A 24,180-nucleotide genomic window follows, 5' to 3' on the forward strand; every position below is an offset into this window, starting at 1 on the left:
CAATGCATTGGACTTGTATGTTGCGGAGGTCCAAGTTTACATCAATTCCTCTGTGGCATGAAATATATACGTATGATGCAACAGATTCAGATTGTTGCAAGGATGTCGGTCTTCAACTGCGAAAATGCCGGTCTAGATCTACACTACCCTTCCTCAATCGTTATCTCGAATGATAGTAGTACTAGAAGTTCCACATAAATATGTTCTGGAAAAAACACATTGATGAACATGAGTTTGGCGTGGTTAATGTTTTTAATGAATTTTAACAAGTGAACAATTTTGATTTGATCATGGCGCAAAAAAAAACAGCCTTGAACAGAGGACCTTTAAGGAACGGGAGAGAATCTTACTCCGAAGGTTTTAGGAACATTAGAGCTTCTTTTTTTCTTTTCTTTTGGAAGTTTGGTATCCATCCATTTTACGGCCCGAGATTCTTTGTGCCCAAAAATGGTGTGCCCCTGAGCCGAGTGTATTTTTGGCCGTTGAATCACATAAAATTTTTGAAACATAAAAAACCGGCCAAAATGCCCTCAGCACGGTGAACCCGACTCTCTTGTAGCGGTGAACCTCACCACGGAAGGAAACCCAGGCAACCACCCCCAGAGTGTGCTGATCAATAAAATCCATGTCCTACTGACTCAGACTAACACTACGATTGGGCATACCTCTCGTTCGGCCAATCAATGCGCCGACCACCTTGCCAGGATGGGAGCGGAACGCACAGAAGACCTCGTGTTTGTTATGGACATGTCCATCGCGATAAGGGAATTTGTAATTAGAGATAGATAGCCTGAATATCAGGCAAGTGCTTGACTAGGTTGCGAGCTCTTGTGCTCTAGTATCCAAAACTCCGGTTGTACTCTTAATGTGGTGCTCTCTTTAAGTTTTATTGAATTTTCCGTTTGACCGGAAAAAAAAATGCCCTCAGCATAGGAGCACACTATTTTTCGGCACAGAGAATCTCGGGCCCCATTTTACCGTGAGAGAGACATAAAGCTACTTCCGTAGTAACATTCCATGACATCAACAATACATATTCGGGTGCGAGATGCCATTGGAAATTACAAAAAAGCTGGACAAACATACTTTAGGCCACCTAAAAAAGCTTAATAAATCTTCTTACCCAAACTAAAACTTGTAAAATTTCAACCTAGCAACACCATTGATTATTTTAATCCTTTAGGTACTTATAAAATAACCTAATTGTTATCTTTCCTTAACTTCACAATCTGCACCGAAACCAATGTGGATAGAGAATGGGATCCTTTTTTTAAGCTTACAATGGCAATTACTGTTGTTTAATGGGCAACTTTCAATTACTTGGGTTTTTTTTATTTTTTTTTATTCTGGGAATAAGCTCAAAGTGTGAGCAATTTTCAAGGGAATAGGAAAAACAGCTACCAGAGTAATTATTGAGTGGTCCTGGCCAAGTAGTGCCCCAACATTCTTACTGAATGTATGAATTTCACATAAATGTATTTATATTGCTTATATCTTTTAATGTGGATCTCAAAAAATATGTAATATAAATCTTGTTTGATAAATGTCAATTAGTTTTATTATATAAAAATTTTCAAAATCATGAAAAGTATTACAAATTAAAAATATAGTCAATCTAAAAATGACTTGAATATAAAAAAACTGTCAAATCCATCGGGGCACTTTTAGAGGTAAAATTGAAAACTTAGCATGTTTTAAGGGTAATTTTTAGAAAATGAACACTTATTTCAACACATTTTAAAATAAAAACATGAACACTTAAACTAGAACGAAAGAAATAAATGGTATTGTGGTACCGCCTCGAACACCCTTCTTCAGGAGGACACACTCATGTGAACCTCATAATTTGTGTAATGAAAATATAGAGTATTAAGGCACATGTGGCGATGCAATAAGATATAGACTCAATAATTACTCGAGTCTTTGTTTGACAAAGACTCGAAAGAAATGGGGCAGTAGTAGCCAAGGGAGACTGGTCAAAACTCTCTCCCCTTCTCGTGGCTTAGCTGGGGACGCGAGCGCACGTGCATGGTGGGGAGGAACCAAAGGACGTTTTACTGTTAATCCTAATAATTAGTACTAGCTGTTCATCCAATCTTGCCCGGTTGACCACAGACCAACCAACTCTCTCTCTCTCTCTCTCTCTCGTTATCAAATTAATTACAACTCCATAAATCAATTGTTCAAATTACACTCCAAAACATTTTTACAAATTCGCAATATACTATTCTACTCTGCAGTTATAATCCAAACGATTTTGCAAATTCACATTCCGTTTTTATCGTAGTTCAAATTTGTAGTAATTCATAACTCGAAAAAAAGCTATCAACCACAACTTATATTTATGAGCTCTGCAATGATTGTATGGATAAAAGTGTTGAAACATCATGTGATCCCATAACGGCCATAACTTAGAGGGGATTTTTTTTTTTTTTCCCTTTTATCCACACCAAGATTCATTAGCATAAAATGCATTCCGAAAATTTCAACATAGAGGCATAAACCCATAATTAATTGTTAAGCAAAGTCGAGAAGAACTTTTCACTTCTCCTTTTTTGGTATTAGAATAAAAAAGACATTCTTGCCTTTCATCTGTTTACGAAATTACAACCCTGCCTGAGATATTTATCTCCATAAAGATAGCAATAGGCAATAGCAGTACATTTCGCTTGTAGGAGCTACGTAAAACAACACCGTGTAGGGGGGGCTCACCCGTTAGTATCCAAACTCAAAGGGCCCCAACAACGCAAGGGAGACAGGCCGTAAACGAGTCGAGCCAATCAATCTTCGTCAAGCTTAAGCTTGGCTCGTTTATGTTTTGTAAGCAACCCAAAAATTTGAGTTCGAGTTCAGCTCAAATCTTAACAAGTCGAGCTTTAAATCATTTACTAAACGAGCCGAACTTTCGTCTGATGTACTAAACGAGCCAAAAATTCAAACTTGATTCGTTTACTAAACGAAATCGAGCTAAGCTGCTCGGTTCGTTTACAGAGAGAGACTGTCTTCAAATAAAGTTGGGAAGGGAGACAACCTGCCCCCGGGGCACATTGCTTTGACCTTTTGACCAACCAACTACAATGCCCACAGTAGACATTAGGACGATGCCAACCACAACATTATTGGATAGTATATAGACGGTACTGGTATATTTTAGGGGAAAAAAATTAGTTCTAAACTGAAATATGAATTTTGATCTCTTAAACAGAATGCTATTATATAATAAGGGGTGATGAATAGCTTCAATATTCGTGTACAAGGTATACAACCAACATAAATTTTGTACACAAAAGAGGCAAAAGGCATACGAAAAAAGGTGAAATGCGTTTTGAGTTTGTCACTATTTTGGTTCGTCCTCATTTGAATTTTGGCGTAATCAAATTCCCAATTTCAATTGAGGAAAAACGTTGAACTTACTACCGTAAACAATGATAAGTATCTTAATACAAATGTGTTTAAAATCGTCGAAAACATCTGCACGATGCTCGTGGAATCTATTCTGATCAAGATAATTGCAGACACATTTGGGTTTTGGCCTATACCCTAAACCGTAATGTACGTGTCCAAAACATTTTTCATAAACAAAAGCATTAAAAAAAAAGTTAAAAACTCAAAACACCTGTGTGCACAGTCAACCTCCAACAGTAGCTCAATTGAAGAATCAAAAGTGGGACCGAACCAGGCCGACATTATGTTTGACCAAAACCTACCCTAGTCTCAGTCCGAGAAGTTTTTTGGTGCGAAGAATTGGGTACCACATGACGGTACTTAGCGGAACGTATTTTGGATGGTTCAAATCCGAGAACTCTTTTCTTTACTCCGCCAATCACTTTTTCTCCTCTTTCTCAGGCTCTAAATTCTTGCCGTCCAAAACACGTTTGGACTGCTCGGGTGCGCGACCAGATACCACGTGGACGTAACCTATTCCCAAGACTCCCAACTATAGTTAGGTTAACAGGCTACAGCACACGTGTGGGGTAGAATGTAGTCAGGCAAGTGCAGAGAAGGCTCCTACGCCCTCTCTCTTCTGTTCCATTTACTCCCTATAAAACAGACAAAACCAAACCATACTGAACTGATAGAGAATTTGCAGAGACCTCAAATAAATAAAGAAAACTCGAACTCCAGACAGATAAATATATCTAGAGAGAGAGAGAGAGAGAGAGAGAGAGAGATGCCTTGCAGTTTGGAGCCATTGGACGTGGGAATTCAGATACCATACCACTTCAGGTGCCCGATCTCGCTCGAGCTAATGACCGATCCGGTCACGATAAGCACGGGCCAGACCTACGACCGGGCCAGCATCGAGTCGTGGACTGCCACCGGTAACACCACGTGCCCGGTGACTCGCTCGCCGCTCACCGACTTCGCCCTCATCCCCAACCACACCCTCCGTCGTCTCATCCAGGAATGGTGCGTCGCCAACCGATCCCTCGGCGTTGAGCGCATCCCGACGCCGAGGCAACCGGCGGACCCGGCCAACGTCCGGACCCTGCTGAGCCAGGTCTCCTCCGAGTCGACCCGGATGTTTATCCGAGTTGACTCGCTGAAGCGGCTCAAAAGGCTCGCTCGCGACTCGGAGAAAAACCGAGCCGTTATCTCTGCCCAAAACGCTCGTGAAATTTTACTATCAATTGTTTTCTCGGACAATGCAGGGATGGGTGACCTTCTCAAAAGTCCATGGAATTTGGGCGGTCAAAGCGGACAATATTATACAAGGCAAGAGCAAGTCGTTCCAGATACCGAGTCCGACTCGTGTGAGTTGACTCACGAGTCGCTTGCGATCCTCTCATACTTTCCGTTATCCGAATCGGCTTGTTTGTTCGTGGCTTCGAATCCGGAGCGAGTTAGTTACCTAGTGAATCTCTTATTCCATCCGTCGAGCGAAGTCCGAGTTAACTCGGCTTCTCTGATAGAGACCGTCATCGCCGGCACCAGATCGCCGGAGCTCCGATCGGAAATAAGCAGCTCCGACGAGATTCACGATGGAATCGTCGGAATCCTCAACTCTCCGGCAACCTCTCCGCGCGCGCTTAAAATCGGAGTTAAAGCACTGTTCGCTTTGTGCCTGTCGAAGCAGCACCGCCACAAGGCGGTGGCGGCCGGAGCCGTGGACGCGCTCATCGAGAGACTATCGGATTTTGATATAAGCAACGCCGAGAGGTCGCTGGCGACGGTGGAGCTACTCTGCCGGGTTCCGTCGGGATTAGCGGCGTTCGCAGCGCATGCGCTCACAGTGCCGTTGCTGGTGAAGGTCGTGCTCAGGGTGTCGGGGAGGGCGACGGAGTACGCGGCCGGAGCGCTGCTGTCAGTGTGCTCGGCGTCGGAGGTGTGCCGGCGGGAGGCGGTGGCAGAGGGCGTGTTGACTCGGTTGCTGTTGGTGGTTCAGAGCGGGTGTACGGAGAGGGCGAAGAGGAAGGCGCAGATGCTGTTGAAGTTGCTGCGGGATTCGTGGCCGGAGGATTCGGGTTCTAATTGCGAGGATTTTGGTTGCAGCGACGTGGTTCCGTATTGATTTTTCTCCCATAACTCAGGTTTTCGGATCAGCTTATGCACGCATTAACCGATTCTTGGATCAATTCCACCATCAACTAGCGAGGGATCCAATTGAAGGCGGAGCAAATACTCGTATGGGTTAGCCCCAAAGGAATTGGTTACACCTGAGAAGATTCAAACATGAGAATTTAGGAGGGACTCTCAGACCACCAGCGACGTGGTTCCGTATTGATTTTCCCCTTTGATAACTCAGGTTTTCAAGTAAGCTTAGACGCACATTAAGTGATTCTTGGACCAATCCTATCATCATCTAGCGAGGGATTCCATTAAAGACAAAGCAAATACTTGTATGGGTTGGTCTCGAAGGAATTGGTTACACCTAAAAAAATTCAAACATGAAAATTTAGGAGGGAGTCTCATACCACCGGAAACCCTGTAGTGCATCCGGCTTTAGGGCAGTATTTCAACCGTGCATCTGTATTGATTTTTTACGACCCTCCATTTTTGTAATTTCAGGTTCAATGGAGAGTTACCATGTTGTATAGAATTTTACTCGTGTATGGAGTTTTGTATGTAATGTTTCGGTTTTTGTAAATGTAAGAAAAAGAAAGAAAGGAAATTTTTGTAAATTTAATTTACAAGTTTATTTAATTTAGCTGATAAATTTTGAAAATAAACAATCTATTAAAATCACCTAATTATTTTAAGGAAATACGTCAGAATAAACGAATTGGGCTCAAGTTATAACTAATGTTGATGACCAATTATCACACTTTAAAAAATAAAAATAAATACTCTATGAATCAATCAAATTAGAAAGGCTGCAGAAAGGCCAATCCACTCTCTTGTATGAATGTGGGAGAGGAAGCGAAGCTTTATAGTTGATTCCATAATATGGGAACGAGAATACCAGTTCTCCACTCGTATAGTTGGTTCTATATAATATGGGATTCGATGCGTTAGTTTAAAGGCTCTATCTCGTTTTCTTTTCTCATCATAATCTATATCTTACTCCGAATAAATATTGTATAACGTCCCTTAAATTTGTTACTAACCTCTTCTATCCGCGTACTACTAATCCTTTTTCGAAAAATTTCGATTATTATATGTATGAATCTTGTCAAAGAACTCAAAACTCATACTAGTTATCAAACATGTATCCATTTAGGCTTTGATTTCTTTTCCCTTTTTTCTCTAACAAGTCACTAAAGAAAGCAATACAAAGGAATGGGTTATGTGTCCCCAGAGTCACCCCACCTTAAGGCCCAGGTAAGGGATTGAAAATCTGAAGCTATATTTATGTTGATGATATCATTTTCCTGCCAAGATATAATGAACTCTATTGATGGATATGGTCCAGTGATTTATCAAATTTGGTATTTAAATTTATTAATTGCTAACTTATCTACCTTTCTGGGTCCCATTCCCTTCTCTCACATTTCCCACCATAGAAATGGTCCCAAACCATAAATATGAATTACTACTATTTGGTATGAAAATGGCATGAAAGCTTTGTGGGTGGAAGGACCGTAGATTTGTCAATTTCCGAAAGTGTGATCTTAGCGGATCATCCAAGGACGGAGCCAGGGAGCTAGTAGGGGCTGTTGCTCAAAAAACCCTACTTTTATATTGATTTTTTTTTAATTGTGTATATTCGCCAAAATTCTGGCTCTGAGCTTTGATGAGGCATCTAGCCTAGTGCACTAGGCAAATCCATGGGATGCTATTCTTCTGTGGTGGAGGGAAAATTGTTGCTTGCACGCAGAGCACTACGGGGAGCACCGTCATGTGGTGTTATAATAGTCTATTCTTACACACATTTGTATGGGTTTCACTACGTATTAAGTGTTTGGGTTCCGCACAAAATCTGTAGTGGAAAAACCCTGTGAAGCACAACATGACGGTGCTCTTGGAGCACCGAATAATCATCAGAGGGAGAGAGAGTGGTCCCAAACCACTATTATGAGTTACTATTTGGCATGAAAGCTTTGCGGATGGATCAAGTTTTGCCACAGATTTGAAAGTGTGACCCCAAGCCAAGCATAGGGTCATCTGAGCTTCGATGAGGCATCTTAGCCTAGTCCACTAGGAATTGAATGGGATGCTATTCGTGAGTGTGTGTGTGTGTGTGTGTGTGTGTGTGAGAGAGAGAGAGAGAGAGAGAGAGAGAGAGAGAGAAAGAGATGCATCATTGAGGTATTGATTGATGTTTCAACAATATTCCTTTTGACTATGAGGCTGCCCAAAAATGTGCGTGCATCCAAAAGGTTTGGGTGGGAATAATGGAATGTTTGCAAACAAGGTAGGGCATAAAGGACCCACCACCCAAAATGGAAAACAGAGACATTGCAGAATGGGAGAGATCGTGAGTGCTCACATGGTTTATAGAATGGGGGAACAAAGAAAAGAGTTGTACGCACAAGCGCGGGACACACATTCAAATACAGATTTTTCGTGGGAATACGAATCTCACATGCACGAGGGTGAAACGTCTGTGTTCGGATGCCAAGAGTGTTCACATGGTTTATAGATACGTGTGTCTTGCGTTTGTGCGAGTAAAAGTGTTGGGACAACGAATGTAATCACATGAAGTTTTTTTGATACTTAACGACCAGTGCTTTCCTCACCCAACTTGACTAGGGGTATGGGCTATACAATCATGCTTGATTATTATGGGTTTCATTTTGGGTAGTGTGTGATGATGGTATTTGATTGCTTGTGTGGTCTGTGACACTTTGTGGTTAAATTCTACGTCTCTACAATTACGTAAGTACATATCTTGCACATTTGAAACAAAACATATTCGTCCCAAAAAGATTGTTAGCTACGTAAAACGAGAACTTAAGAAAATTTATTGTTATTAAGAAAAATTCAAACATCTCGGTGATATTTAGTAACTAGAGATAAAAAGTTTGAACTTCTTTCCTACAAAGATACTACATTATTTAGAAGTAGAATCAGGAAACGGAAGACCACCCTGGGAGGAGAGAAGAGGGGGCTGCTGTGAGCAAACACAGTAACGTGCTGTGTCTCATCTCACCGTTCGTCTCGACAATCAACGGTTCAAACCGTCCAAAACACTTTTGAACGGTGATATTGTGTGTTAATGCACACTGTTGTGTCTTGCTCACAGCATCCTCCCGCTTCCAAGAAAGAGAGGAGGAAAAAAAAAGTGTTTTGTTGCTTCAGAAATCTAGTGTCACTCTGTTCCTATCTAAGAGTAGATATTACTACAATTATAAACAAGTCAAGTCAAGCTACTCGAGTTCATGTCTATTATTACCAGTATATTCTAAGTACTTGCTAAAATTTTGAACTGTCACAAAATAATGACTGCTATAAAATGCAAAGCAGCTGGTTTTCACAAACCCAAGTCATAGTTTTATTCATAACTCAAATCTCCATGCCTACACATAAAACAAAAGCAAGAGCACAAAGATGCAATAAACCTACTGAATTTACGAATATCATCTTCCCACAGAAAGATTCAATAATAGCAATAGATTTTTATTTCACGAGACCGTATTTGATAAATGCTTTTAAATACTCCAGTACAGGGTAACACAATCCCTTGCATTTAACTGCAATCTTTTATATAACTTACACTTCCCACCTTTATGAACCCATCAAATTCCCAGTAAAACCTGGTTTATTTCGGGCAAGGAATGGGAGGTTACTTTAATTTTTTTTTTTTCCCCCTTTTTTTGGGAGAATTATAAGAACATCCGATACATCCCCATAGGAGATGGGATGTAGAACTGGGTTTGTTCTCTAGGGACAACAACAGTAGTTTTAACCAAGGCCAAAGGGTTTAATGTTCCATTGACAAGTAAAACTTTCCAGGGTCTGAGAAAAAGATGGATTTCCCTCAAGTACCCAAACCAGTCATTTTGCAAATGGGGCAAATATTCTTCTGTTTCAGCCACTGTTTGATGCAATTGGTGTGGAAATCATGCCCGCAATCCAACGCCCCAACGTCATCGCCAGTGACATACTCCTCCTGCCATAACAGAAGTTCAAGGAAAACACAGTTAGGGAGGTGTAAAGCAAATCAAACTGGTCTGAGAATATCATTTGAGGGATGGGAGATTTTTAAATGAGAGATGGAGGCATCGGAGGTCACCATCATTGGAATGGAGGAAAATGAGTTTCCGGTCTTCAAATTAAAAAGGAAGGGGTTGATGCCGAGATAAAAAGATCAAAAATTTATCACCTTCAAAAATGAAAAACGGAATGAGGAGATTGGTATAGGCTCAAAGATTTATCTTTTAAACACGGGAATGGCTGTGGGGGCCTTATGGAATGACCTAAATTTGGTTGGTTGCTGAATCTTTTTTTGGGAGAAAATGAAGAAGCTGCACCTTGAGAGTTAACATTGCCAAGTTTTATCATTTTTACACTAGCAATCCTGTGTTACAGAGCTTGGCCTCGACTTGAATTGGGCCCCGGCTGTATGGTGCGTTAATCCCCCGAAGTAGTCGGTCCGTTGGGCCAGATACCAAGTTATCAAAGAGAACATTGGATATAACCAGATTTCTTTTCATCTCTCTCCTTTGCAACCCAAAAGTATTTATCTTTTTCTATGCAAAGAAATTTCACTCAAAAATAGATAGAGATTATGGATCTTACCCGACATATACAGCATGGCTCCAAGTTTGACGGGGATCCTTCCATGATGGAATGGTACTTGGTCTGTTGCATAGTCTCGATAATGGTTTCCTCAGTCAATCCAGTGTTGACGTCTCCTATGCGCTCTTCCAATGCCAACAACTCCTGGTATTCCAAGCATGGAGTCAGGAAACAACATTCCATCAAACTCCGATGATGGAAAACAATAAATGTGCAAAAGAAGGGAGAAAAGAGCCCTTTCTTACCTCATAAGACATGTTATCAACATCAAGTCTCATATCCCTATGCCTGTCGTGCAACTCGGTAACTCCATTTATAAATGGATCAAAGAGCATATAATCCTGACAAAATGTCAGAAATAAAACAAGCTGCAAGGTGAATCACTATGTGCAGGCCCAAATATCAGATATAAAACAAGTTGAAAGGGGTACATATCGAACTTGTTGTTCCACAAGCCAAACACGCTTCCTTTCCCAGAGAATGATCAATTGCACTTCCTCAGAGATGAGTTGTTCAGAAACAAATTTTTCACACACAAAGAAGATGAACTGGTTTTGCAGCTTAATTAGTTTTATGCAATCGATGGACAGAGCAAGGATGTACCACAGAAAGTGTAAGTCAGAATGTGAGAAAGGACAGGCAAATATATACTTGAACTACTGTAATTACAAGTGATCTGTGTACATTGCAACAGTCCTACTGGCTTACTGCTAATGTGGTCAGAAACATAAGGAAACTAGTAGAATATCAATGGCTAGCACGTATAAGTTTAGAAGTACAAAAAGCTATACTCAAGCTCACTGATTTTTTGCCATCACAAAAACGGTTTCCAGACTTCCCTTGTTAGAAAACCAAGAGAATATGAAATGCGTCTATATCAACCAAGGCCCAAGCCACCCACATTCTCATAATGGTTGACAAAACAATGTGGTTTCAGTTCTAAGTTTGAGGCTAAATATATTAAACTTATTGAATTAATCATGATGAGACAAACAAACCTCAGATCGCAAGTTCTCTCCTCTGCGCATAGCATTCAAGACTTGACGAATCTGTATCATAGATGGACAGAAGTTTGTTAGGTCAGAGTTGCAACTATTCATAATCAGAAACTAATAAATTTTGATAGCAAAAGAATAATTAACTTAATAGCAAGATAAAACCCTATATATTTAACAATGTCACTGAAATGGGAACGAACAAGACTTTCAGATTATAACAAACGCATATTTAACAGATTGCATTGTGTGGAATTATTTTGGTGATAATATGGCTAAACCACAGCTAGTATCCACCACCCACTATCTCCCAATGTTGGCTCTGAGACAGAGGGCTGTCAATACAACCTTTCTGAATATACTATATGCATTTACTCCTGAGTGAAGCTATACGTCTCCACAGAAAGCTTACATTTCCATGTACACCATAGCTAGCCCCCTCACTACACATCTTTCGCGGCAATCGTTCAATGACTCCACGTCAAAATAGAGTAGGAATCTACCAACATATCACCACCAAAAGTGGGTTTTCAATCCTCGCTTTCTTTTATTTACAATTGTGCAGGACCATAAAGAAGAAGAAAAACAAGGTCCAACTTACCGTAATAGCTCAAAGATAAATTTGTTCCCGGCAAAGCCATTAAACCAAGCCACAAGTCAACAAGGGAACTATGCACAAATTAGTAACCATTGGGCAGTTTCTCACAAAGCTCACTCGCGGTGTTCACATGTTTTAGGTGTTTCTACATCAAACGACTTCTCAACCAGTGATGTATCAACACCGCGTCCATTGGCTTTTCACACCACCCCAGAGCAGGCGACACTTCAATATTGATTTTAAAGTTTGTTTCAATCACAGCAAATAAACAAAATTGACTCGATTTACAATAAATTAATATATGTGAGATAGGTTCAAATCAGCAAGTCGGACTCGTGAACCAGGGAGTGTGTCCAGTCAAGGTGGCATGATTTCAATTAAATTAACAGAAAAGGACCCAAAAAGTAGGCTGTCAAGAGTAAAAGATATGCAAAGAAATAATGAACACGAGAAATGTGAATATATAAATCAAAGTACAAATTTTGTTGAATAAACTAAGTATTGAGACTTGAGAGAGTTAACGAATTGTTAAGGGCTGCAAAAGCTTAGAAAAATCAATCTTTACATGGGAACTCTAGGATTTTCATTACATACAACTTCCTGTAAGGCATCTTTGTCTACACATAAAAGAGGTGGGATTAGATTAGTTATCCATCAATCTTGTCCCACATTTGGTTGCACAATTTGACAATGTGGTAGTGAGAGCCGAGAGGATATTGACACTATATCCCACGAAGGTTGGATAACTCATCATGGGTGAGGTGTGATAAGAAATACTAAGGACACGTTTGGTTCTCAGATAGGATAAAGCAAGATAGGAACTACCCTTGGGGTATACGGACGGAGTATGCATCCTACAGCATAAGTAATGTTGTGGAGGATGAATTATACTATCTTGTCCCATATTTGATCAAGATCAGACTGGTCTGTCACTATTGCATACTTCGATAAATTTGCCTACAATTTTCTATCCTATTCCATTCAATCCCACCTCCCCTCTGCAATTGAGCTATCTCACTTTCATGAGATATACTATATAGTGTCACATGGTGCAACCAAATGTGGGAGATACAGGTTACATGGATAACCAATCCAACCACACTTCTTTTACCATGCAAAAAAACGTTCTTTACGTGTCAATAATGGCAATCCAATCCCATCTCAACCAATCATGGGATATGAAGAAAAACTCATAATCCCATGGGACACGGAAGCCTACCGCTTATCACAAGGTAGTCTCTATACCCCAGCTCACATCCAAAAATCTGATTGGGGAACGGGGCACTAGAGAAGCCAAATCAACATGCACTTGTTCAGACCTATCACGACTCGCTCAAGTTAATATCAAAAGCTATAATTGTACATGCTTCTATTCCCGAACAGCCAGAGCAGATTTAACGAAGATTCACCAACACTGATTCCAACCAAATTTTACTGGCACAGAAATTTTTCTCTAACGAGAAACTATTCATCCTTACTGACCAGTGACCACAAACACAGATAATACTACACGGCAATCCAACATATATAGAACTGCAAGACCTTTCTATTTAAACTTCTATAAGGCTCTGACCACCAAAAAGCTTGGAATACCAATACAAATTAGGAAGCACTTACTACATACAGGAGTAACAGGACTGACTATAAAAATGATTGGTAATACGTCATTTTTGGGTGGAAATTTCAATACACAAATGACATGATAATACAATAGGAAATGAACGAAACAAGATCATCAATCACAATATGTACATATAAACATAATGTATCTTTCAATAGTATGAGTACACAGCTATAAATATGTGCTCACAATCAAGAACAACATATAATTACTTGCACTTGCTGATCAAAAAAGCATATGCATTGCACTTGAATTCGAGTATGCTAAATGGATCAGGGACAAGCACAAAGTGTGGGTATGTGATATAAGGATTAGTATCTAAAAGTTGAGTACCAGTACATGGACCCATTTGCGATTGTGTGAAGACACAGACACAAACAAATAAATGCGCAGAGAGAGAGAGTGTGTGTGTGAGAGAGAGAGAAACTAATGATGGCTAACATTTGGTACATGGACCCATTTGCAATCGGGTGAAGACACAAACACACAAACGCGCGCACAGAGAGAGAGTAATTAATGATGGACTAATAATCAGATGACATTTGGGTTTACCCAACCAACAGCGGTACAAAAAAAACAAAAGTTGTTTATTAGAACCCTTGATAGTGGCCGTTAAAAAAAAAAACCCTTGATAGTGACTGCAAACTGTCAAAACAATCCTACATAGTTTGATATTCCACCGTATTACGGTGTATTACCTACACCTCGTTGCTGAAGGAATGAAGCAAACAGAAAAATGACGAGGATGATGTTCACCACAAGGATGAAAAAATAAGCCCATGAATTCTTGCATAGTTAAACATGTTCAAGCTAAACTGCAGTAATTTTGACATGGTATTGACCAATGTCAAAATGCTGCAATAAAAAGCGACGACTAAGCACAGCTTATCAGCATTCAAAACCTAATCAGTACCAGCATTTAACTTCTAGAAAAAGGTACCACAAACAGTAAAGTTTGTTTAAATAAAATGAGATGATGGAGGAAAACACAAATATTAGGAAATTAGAAACAAACCTCGGATACCAGCCTGTGTCTCCCCTCAATATCAGCAGCTAAAGCACGCCAAGCATTCACATCATCACCAGGTACCTCCATCAATAATCCCGACCTTGGATATGGTGGATGATGGCCTTGGTTATTAGCTCCAGTTGACATCATTGTTTCCTCCGAAGAAGGGACCGAATGCAATGGTGGAAAATGACTTCTCTGACCTCCAGCCTCGGAATCAACTGATGGAAAGAGAGTCCACGGTGCAAATTCTGATACACGTTGCTGATTTTGTGCCGTGGGGTTGTGATGAGGTATCCATGCAGTGGGCAAAAGACGGGGGCCGCCAAATCGAGAACTGGAAGGGACACTTGAAGAAGTGCTGGGATTTCCAGTAGATAAATTCCAATTATTTGGGTCTTGCGACAAAGTTGTCATCTCAGTCGCAGGAACAAACATGGGATGCTCCATGTTGTTTCTCTGGTTGCTTCCAAAGTTCGCATCATCTCGAACCGACGCACTTCTGTCCCCCAAAAGCATTGGAGAGCTTGAAGAACCACCAGCTCTTGAATTAAGAGCCCCATTCCAAGGGAAAGGAGGCATACTCCTTGACCAATCTGCAATATGAGTCGAATGAGAGTGGTTTCGGGGATTATTTGAAGTGGGTGCAATAGAAGCAGAATTTGATGGTCTCAAGTCCAAAGAATCAGTAAATGAGAGAAGTCTAGATGACTGGTGCGGTGGACAAGCATCAGAATGCCTTATCCCATTCCCTGTCGACGGCAAATTGACCAAACCAGATTCATGGTGCCCCAGATTCACTCTGACACCATAATTCCTTGAGGAGCTTTCTGCCATTCCTGAAATACTTGATGGAGGAAAGACTTCAGAAGCTACTCCACGCATACCGATGCCAATTCTTGTGTTTACCTGTTCAGGAGGAGTACCGCTAGGGGAGTTTACCGGTGGTGGTGATATACTTAAGCTACTGGAAGCATTATAACGACCAGGGACACCATGACGTGAAAAGTTTTCAGCTTGTTGAAAGAGGTTAGAACTCCCACTTGGGTAAGTCCCAGAAGTACCTTCGAGAGCCTTTCTCTTGCAGGATGAACCCCAGTTGGCCAAAGAAGAAGCTGATCCGCCGTCATTATCCATCAAATAACCAGAATTACCGGAAGAAGAAGTCCCAACATTATCTGAAGAATCATTACCAGCGAAGATTTCTTCTGTTTCTGGTCCACTTAATTTGAACATATTATGGAATGAATCTGGCCCCAAACCATGCCCACTGTCACTGCTACTGCCCGCATGTCCAGCATTTAAATTTATATTCAGAGGGATTCGAGTAGAAGTGGAACTCTGCATAATTGAAGGTCTGCTGGTTAGCCGATTGCCACCAATACCACTGGTAAGATTTTCAGTAAGAAGGATATTAGATGGTCCAAATTCCCTTTCCTCAGCTCCCGCATCAGACCCAGGACAAGCACCAAATGAAGAAGACCTACCATTATCCATCTTTAGACCATCATCCATGCCTTGGCTTTGAACATTTGCACTAGAGCTAGATTCACCTAAGTCCCAGCGACTAAAACCCCGTACACTAACGGCATTTGGGCGAGCGAAGTTCCCCTCAGCAGAAGAACGCATGTAATTTGATAACTGGCTTTCTACTGGATTTAGCATGCTATCCCAATCCATCGACTGATTCATACCAGAGTCATTGGAAACACATCCCTGGTTAAGATCCACCGTTTCACTAAACGAACTGCCTGCACTGTTTTTCCCTTGCATTGGACTTATGGAATCTCCTAACGATATGTTTAGATGCAGAACAATACTTTTACCACATTACACAGCTCACCGAATGCACGAAATCAGCAAAAGGAAAAGATTATCAACTCGCCCTGCTGGCAGTGGCTCAAAGATGCAAAACTTCAATTGAACTGTATACTTCAGACATCTGCACATCAAATTAGAACCAAAAACTGAAACTAGGACAGTACGTCAGTACTATCTGCAAAGCATGTGCTTCTTCGACTCCATTTGGAGACAAAGTTTAAAAGGCAGAAAGTAGTAAACATGAACGCAAAATCCCATTTCTGCAACGGGCACGACCTACCTACCAACAGAGACCAATTGCTGTTAGCCAGAAGACTTGAACACGGTAGCTATTGCCAAAGCAGAACTGTGTAGATGACTTCGTATGCCTCAACTGAACATCTTGCCAATGACATCTGAAATTTCAAAGAAAAGACCACCTTAGTGCTGCAGTTCTGAAAAAAGAATCAGCACAAGGCAAATGCGGCAGTGACTGAAAATAAAAAGGAATAAAAAGCAGTTGAACATTTGAATACTTCAGCCAGAAATTCATCCCCTTGCCACTACAATAACCCCCAAGAAAGCGTGCCGTTTCAATCTCACTACGACAAACCTCAAAGAAAGTGTTCAGCACATTGTTCAAGTAACACTCACAGAAACAAGGAGTACACCCTATTTAGTCCACATTAATGGAATCCACGTGGATAGATTGGGTACAGACCTGACACCATTATATGCAGAAATTGGTTGCCGTAAAGTTCAAACCTGCAACCTCACGATCTAAAAGGATATGCCATTTCACCGCACCGGTAAATGGAACACATCAACAGATTCAAAGATAAACACATGAGGGAGGGGGGAAAATGGCTTAGGCCCTATCATACAGGATTATGTTTGTTTCAATGCTCAAAAAACTTCCACGCACTCCTCTAAATTAAATTACCGAAGAAGCCCTTAGAACCCAAACCATTTGACTCAGTGCACCACTAATCCGCTAACCTCTTCCACACCAGTAGTTCTATTTAGTCACTACTTTTTTCCTTCTTCCACAATTCTTGAGTCCATCATTATCTAAACAAAAGAAGAATGCAGACAAACCACTGTGAAATCAATACCAGTTAACTTTGTGCTAACCTGCAATGAGGTCACAAGTACAATGAGCTAGCAGTTAACCTAAGCTTTGGAGAACACATCGATATGCATACAGTCACAATAGTTGTAGCCTTGGCAGAAGATTGCAGATTCTCAGCAAATTACATATCGAACGAACACTCTGATTCAAGTTAAATAAGAAAACTAAAGGAAACACGACCGCGAAGACTTGGAAGTTTGAAACAAGCCAGTGAAAAAAACAAAAAAGGAAGAAAAAGACCTACACTTAACATCTACATTCTTCACTGCACAATAGTATCAATGGGTCGTAAAATTAACCAATCAAAACATGGGTAAAACCAACAGAAACACAGCAACCAGGGGCGGTCCCAAGGGGTACAAGCGGGGACCGGGCTCCTGCACAACTCCAAATATTATCGCCTATTATACTAATTTTCAAGAAAATTAAGAAAAGTTCAATGGAATTGGCCCGATATCGCCTATTAAACTAATTTTCAGGAAAATTAAGAAAAATCTATGGAATTGGCCAGCGCAAGTCCCTTGAGTGAAGAACAATTCTTAAAATAGTAAAATATACTAATAAATATATATTTTTTACTATCAATATGAAAATACACGTGATTTAAGCCACTGCTAGACACAAGTTCTGCGTCCGCCACTTACAGCAACTCCAACCAAATTACGAAAATCATCAATCCACGAAACAGAAAATATCAGCTTCTTCAAAGAAAGCACGATCTTTCGATATTACCGAGGAAGAAATACATCAAAATTACAAACCAGCCTCGTAGCAAAATCAACGAAGAACAAATTCGGGTCAGAAATGGAAAAATAACATCGAAAAATCAGATCCCCATTTTTCAGAACCACGACACAAACAACGCACCGAATTACAGAAATCCCAAAAAAAAATTACCTCAGAACAATCATCACAAAACAGATTGAAAAGAACTAATCAAACCTGAATGAGGTAGGAATCGGAGGAACGCTCAGATCTTTTCCGGTAGGGATTTCAGTAGATGGCGAGTAAAAGACGTTTTTTTAATGAGAACCAAACTCTCTCTCTCTCTCCTCCGTCATTATTCTCTCTCTCTCTCTCTCCTCTATGTGTGTCTCGACGGTTTCGTTTGGTTGTGACGCGAGATGAAATCTATAGAGGACAAGGCACTGAACAAATGGATGGAAGATGATGAGGTGATGGTGTGGATGTAGAGAGAGAGAGAGAGAGAGAGAGAGAGAGAAAGCAGTAATCCTTTGTCTATTTTACTGGTAATTGGGAGTGTTCGGCTTTCGGATCTTTGTAACAAGTTATGAGAATCCAGGGTTGACGATGCTGATTTTGGCCTCTCTTTCTCTCCTTTTTTTTTTATTTTTATTTTTATTTTTAATTACTTATATTTCATTGATTAAAACAGTCTATTTAAACATGGTTACATAGAAATTTCATTTTCTTTTTGAAATTGTCACCTCTTATAACACTTACGCCTGTAATTTTTTCCATTTTCTGCTCGGATTCATATTTTATATAAAAGATAAATTAACAACTATTAGCATTTTCTTACAAGATTTTTACAGAAGTTCTCATTTTAATCAAACATATAGAAGAAAATAAAAAAATAATTCACTTTCTTTTCTTTTATTTCACTTTCTCTTATTTTCGCTTTGCAATAAAAATTTCCTTCTTATCAAACGGCCCCTTAAATTATGTTTAGCAACAAAAACGTGCAACTTAACACACTTGGCATAAAATTTATTCTGTTTTAAACCCAAAAAAAAATGAGACAGTTAGCCATAGTTTTATTTCTTTTTACACATTTCAATAAACTTTTAAAACCATAATGACAACCCAGTGAATTGTTTTTAGCACATGCTCTCTCTTTTTTCTTCAACAAATATAGTAGTTTTTTAAAAAAATATTGATTCATAACTTCGTCCGTCCAACACTATTTTGGAACAATTGAAGAATTGCCCAACCAAGAATAATTGGAAAAATAAAGTCATTTTCCAATATTATTTATAGTTAAAGTGATAGAGATGCCCGATATTGCGTGCAATTATAATTATATACATAGACCATATCTGAGTAATTGATAGGTCGATCGACAATATATGCTACAGTCTTTTAATAGTATTTTTACATTCTGTAATGGCAAAATTAGTATCGTGTTTCATGTCACATAATATTTTCTTTATGTTTGTCCACCCAATCTTAAGATTCTGCGTCTGTCCCTATTATTATGGTGTTTAAAAAGAAATTAGCATATGCAGATACTTCTTCCGATCCATATTAAGAGTCTCGCTTTTTCTCTCTTGCCATTTTTCAAATCAAAAAATCAACTACTTCTGTGTATAATTTTTCGGATTTTTTCGCACAGTATTACAGATCTCGATTAGTACTTTAATTTGGTGCGAAAAAGTTTCAAAAATTATACATAGAATTAGTTGATTTTTTTATTTGAAAAATGACAACTTTTCGTGGTGGACTCTCAATTTAGAACCGATGGAGTACGTTTTAAGTAAAAAAGTTGATACATACCGAGTATCTTCAAACATATCTCAAACTAGAAAAAATAAATTTGCACGATCTATAAAATTCAAGATCAATACATGATGCTGGATACATGTGGCAACCCAACAGTCCCACATCGGTTTGGTATTTGGGTTTTGGATTTTTTCTCAGCACATAGTTCCCAATAAATTTTCTCTCAATCATTACTTTTATTTCTTTCTCTATTTCTCTCCACTCAAAATTCAAATACCAAAACGAAACAAGGTCTAAATGATTTACTGTATAAGAGATTTCGACCGGCTATTAAGCTTTATTTGGTTGGCTGTTTAGTTTAGTTTTGGTAGTGGGTAGAGAGAGAAATATGGTAATGATTGAAGTGAGTGGAGAGAGAAATAGGATAATGATTGAAGAGATGTGTAATGAAGGTAATGATTAGAAAACTAAACTAAAATGGGAAACGAACACAACAATAGTATAACTAGAGGTTAATTTTTTGAGCCACGTGGTTAGACGAATAGTTAGCAGATCAGCTAGACAAAAGAAAAATTCGATCGCATACCATGCAATTCGCGATATAAACTCACATACATGATTCAAAATGAAAAAATGAAACACCGCACGTATGGTTTTTGGCCGTTCGGCTAAATAAGCCACTTGGATTATTTTTTTGTCCTTATTCAAATTTTTTTTCCCATTTATTAGTTTTTTGTCAATTTTTTGGGAATTATTGCTTCGTTATGACGAGAGGAATCTAAAAAGTAAAAAATTACGATCGAAATCAAATTTTTTTGAATAAAGACCAAAATAAGCCAATAAGCCCACAATATATCAAATCAATTTCATTTGTTGCAGTTTGAAATTTATGGAATGGATTAATAAGCAAAGATTGGCCTTTTTTTTATGATGGAAAACAATTGGCCTAGTTTTTGTGGGAGACATAGTTCGGACTAAATTAACACTCTTTAGCCTTTTAGGTCTTTGGTTTTTTTCTTATGAACTTATGTTTTTCTTTCGTCATATTTTCTGTTTGCTTTTCAATTTGTCTTGATGAATGATATAATGATTGACTAATAAAAAAAAGATCACTAAAGACATAGATAAATTCAAAACAAACATATTTTATGAAGAAAAAAAAGTTCAGTTTGAAATTTTCTTTGTTGTTAAAAAAAGATAAAACTTAAATTTAGTCAAATCTCTACTTGAAAAATAAATAGTTTAGGGAATGGAGGTAGATAATGAATTTAATAGTGGATTTTTAGTTTTAGCTTTAGTTTGTGTAGCCTTTTTTCTTATAGGTATTCCAAAATAGGTTTTGGTACTTTGTCTAATCAAAGTACATAGACGAGTATATTAAATTTATTAACACATGGTACATGTTGTCCCCACGTAGTTATATTTTTGTACTATTACCTAACCAAAATTTTATAGCCACTGAGTATGTCTATAATCACTGTACATTGACAAAGGCAAATTGGGCCGCCGGGATATTTTCAATATAGTCTACGTTAGCAGTGGTTAGCGAGATATTAGTAGGTTAGTTTATATGAGTTTTAGAAGCTATCTTGAGCCCAAATTTTCTACACCCACGCTAATCTCGATTAGTTTATATGAGTTTTAGAAGCTATCTTGAGCCCAAATCCTCTATACCCACGCTAGTCTCGAACCCTAGCTTTTTACACAAAGAGGACCGGAAGATGCCAACTGGGATAGAGTCCATTGACAATTGAGAGGTTGTTTAATTGACAAGCGGAGCTCCCAAGTGCCGTTAAAAAAATAAAATAAAAAAATAAAAGCAGGAGCTCCCAATTTTTCGGGCCTAATTTTGGACCTATTTGGTGGGGCCTCATGGAACTTTACGGAAGGGCTGGCCCAAGATCAAGGACGAGACTAGGCCATGTTTTCAGCTAAGATTTTTTATTATTTGGGTAAATTTCATTGACCTCTCTTGAGGTTTCTTACAATGACAAGAACCTCCCCTTAGGTTTCAAAAATGACAATATCCTCCCTTGAGATTTGTACTTGGGTAACAGATTCCACAAAACATTAGCCTACCGTTACTAAGGGTCTGCTTGATAAAACTGAAAACTGAAACTGAATGCTGAAAAATTAAGTACTGAAAGTTGAATGCTGAATTTTTTAAGCTGAAAAGCTGTTTGGTAAACATTTTAAGTACTTAATTAAAAAAATAATAAATTGATTTTAGTTTCGATGCTCTCTTAATTTACTAATGGTCGCAATGTACTTATAATAATTGTGAAATGGTGATTGTGGTGGTGGTGGTGTGGTGGTGGTGGTGATGGAGTGGTGGCGGCGGCAGCAGCGGTGGTGTTGGAGTGCTTGCGATAGTGGTGTAATAGTGGTGGTAGAGTGATGGTGATGTAATTGAGGCCGTGAGTGGCGGTGGTGCAATGGTGGCAGTGTGGTGGTGGCAGTGTGGTAATGGTGATGGTGGTGATGGAGTGATAGGAGAGTGGTGGTGGTGGTGATGTAGTAGTGGTGGTGGTGGTGGTGGTGGTGGTGGTGGTGGAGGGGTGGTGAAGTGGCGGCGGTGGTGGTGGTGGAGGAGTGGTGGTGGTGGGGGAGTGGTGGTGGTGGTGGTGGTGGTTGGTAATTAAATGCAAATACACAAGAATTCAGCTAGAATTAAGTAGCTCAAAGCTACTTAATTTTTTTTAACTTTTTAGCCTACATTTTAAGTAGCACTTAATTTGTTAAGCAATGTATAATGTCGTTATCAAACCTACTGAATCACTTATTACTTAATTGATTCAGTTTTAAGTGCTGAATTTAGGTTATCAAACAAGCCCTAAGTGTGAGGTAACTAAATGAGGTCAGCCAAAAATAGTGATGAGTTGTCTATTTTTCCCTCGCCATCTATCTATTTTAATCTTGTCGTTCCATTTCAAAGTCAGTAAACTATGCAATCAAGGGTTGATTTGGCCTGACGGTTTAACTTGAATTATTATTTTTCCTTATATATATATATTGTAATCATTTATAAATCAAAAGAACCATATTTTTTTAATATATAAATGGTCTCAAAAAAATTAAGTGCTTCAATTTTTAATCCATTTGAATCGGTGCAAAGATGTTAGTTTGCCAACCATATTATTCTAAAGGGTCATAATTAAATTTTGTCTCTATGACTTATAATTAAGTTTTTGCTCTTTATTTGAGACCCCGTGGAGTAGAAACTTAATTATGAGAGCCTTAGAGACAAAATTTAACTATGACTCTTTAGAATAAATGATCAGAATGATAATATCTTCGCATCGATTCAAACAAATTGAAAATTAGAGCATTTAATTTTTGTAAACTATATTATATATTAAAAATAAAGTTAAAAAATAATTGCTCCAATTTTTAATATGTTTGAATTGGTGCAAAGATGTTATTTTACCGACCATATTATTCTAAAAGGTTGTAATTAAATTTTATCTCTAAGGCTCTCATAATTAAGTTTCTGCTCTTTATTTTGGATCCCATGGAGCATAAACTTAATTATGAGAGCCTTAGAGACAAAATTCAATTATGACCATTTAGAATAATACGATCATAATAACTGTAACGACCCGGAATTTTGAACCAATTTTTTTTTTTTCAAATAAAAAGATTTATTGTTATCCCAAACTTTATTAATTTCTTTTAACTAGTTAGTTCAATAATTATTATGTAACAAAATTTAATCGATTACATGTTAAAATTAACTTTAACCATCTAAATATTTGTAATGATGAGTTAGGTTCCGGTGAGGGATCCCTCATTTTATTAAAATACGGGACTCCTCTTCCCAATTGAATTTCGATGATCTGAGCCGCTCAAAGTGATCAGAACGTGATTTTAAGGGTCTCAGTGAGAAATCAGCAAAAAAAATGACCGGGAAGGGCTTCATCCGAGCAGTTTTCATTGAACGGTTCAAAAAAAACTGCTCGGATAACGCCCTTCCCGGTCATTTTTTTTGTTGATTTCTAGCGGGGACCCTTAAAATTACGTTTTGCACACATTGAACGGTTCTGATTTTCAAAATTTGATCGAAAAATGAAAGTCTCTCATTTTAACAAAATGAGGGATCCCTCACTTGAAAATTCCTCTTGTAATGATATATGTATATGTAAATATAGCAATAGTTTGTTTCCTGAAAATGAGGGATTATGCTCCATCTCTCATCTCTCTCTCTCTCTCTCTCTCTCTCTCTCTCTCTCTCTCTCTCTCTCTCTCTCTCTCTCTCTCTCTCTCTCTCTCTCTCTCTCTCTCTCTCTCTCTCTCTCTCTCTCTCCATTCGGCACCCTCCACCACCTCCACCCTTATACTCCCACACTCCAATTACTCCCACTTTTATCCCTACAAAAATAACCCACTCCACTTTCTTGTTTATCTCGGCACATAGTTACAGAGAACCCAACTCCATTTTTT

The 24,180-nt window shown here is 38.9% G+C and overlaps 2 protein-coding genes across 4 annotated transcripts; one reads left to right on the forward strand and one right to left on the reverse strand.

Annotated features, from left to right (window-relative positions):
* Positions 1-4,079: 4,079 nt before the first annotated feature.
* Positions 4,080-6,127, forward strand: LOC131326891 (U-box domain-containing protein 26-like). Its single transcript, XM_058359798.1, has one exon. The coding sequence runs from the start codon at positions 4,172-4,174 to the stop codon at positions 5,510-5,512; it is 1,341 nt and encodes a 446-aa protein (XP_058215781.1). The 5' UTR covers positions 4,080-4,171; the 3' UTR covers positions 5,513-6,127.
* A 2,852-nt stretch (positions 6,128-8,979) lies between these two features.
* Positions 8,980-18,573, reverse strand: LOC131326936 (E3 ubiquitin-protein ligase MBR2). 3 transcript variants are annotated; one of them, XM_058359852.1, is made up of 8 exons: positions 18,220-18,546; positions 17,089-17,216; positions 16,447-16,561; positions 14,352-16,287; positions 11,121-11,171; positions 10,368-10,463; positions 10,123-10,266; positions 8,980-9,493 (listed from the first exon to the last, which is right to left on the reverse strand). In XM_058359852.1, exons 4-8 carry the CDS (start codon positions 16,116-16,118, stop codon positions 9,362-9,364), a joined length of 2,190 nt encoding a protein of 729 aa, XP_058215835.1. In that variant the 5' UTR covers positions 16,119-16,287; positions 16,447-16,561; positions 17,089-17,216; positions 18,220-18,546; the 3' UTR covers positions 8,980-9,361. The 3 variants fall into 3 exon arrangements, with proteins under 3 accessions (XP_058215835.1, XP_058215834.1, XP_058215833.1); XM_058359851.1 differs by having other exon boundaries at positions 17,089-17,279; XM_058359850.1 differs by lacking the exon at positions 17,089-17,216 and having other exon boundaries at positions 18,220-18,573.
* Positions 18,574-24,180: the final 5,607 nt, after the last annotated feature.

This window comes from Rhododendron vialii, chromosome 5a, assembly GCF_030253575.1.
Source record: "Rhododendron vialii isolate Sample 1 chromosome 5a, ASM3025357v1".
In the NCBI taxonomy this organism is placed as follows: domain Eukaryota; kingdom Viridiplantae; phylum Streptophyta; class Magnoliopsida; order Ericales; family Ericaceae; genus Rhododendron; species Rhododendron vialii.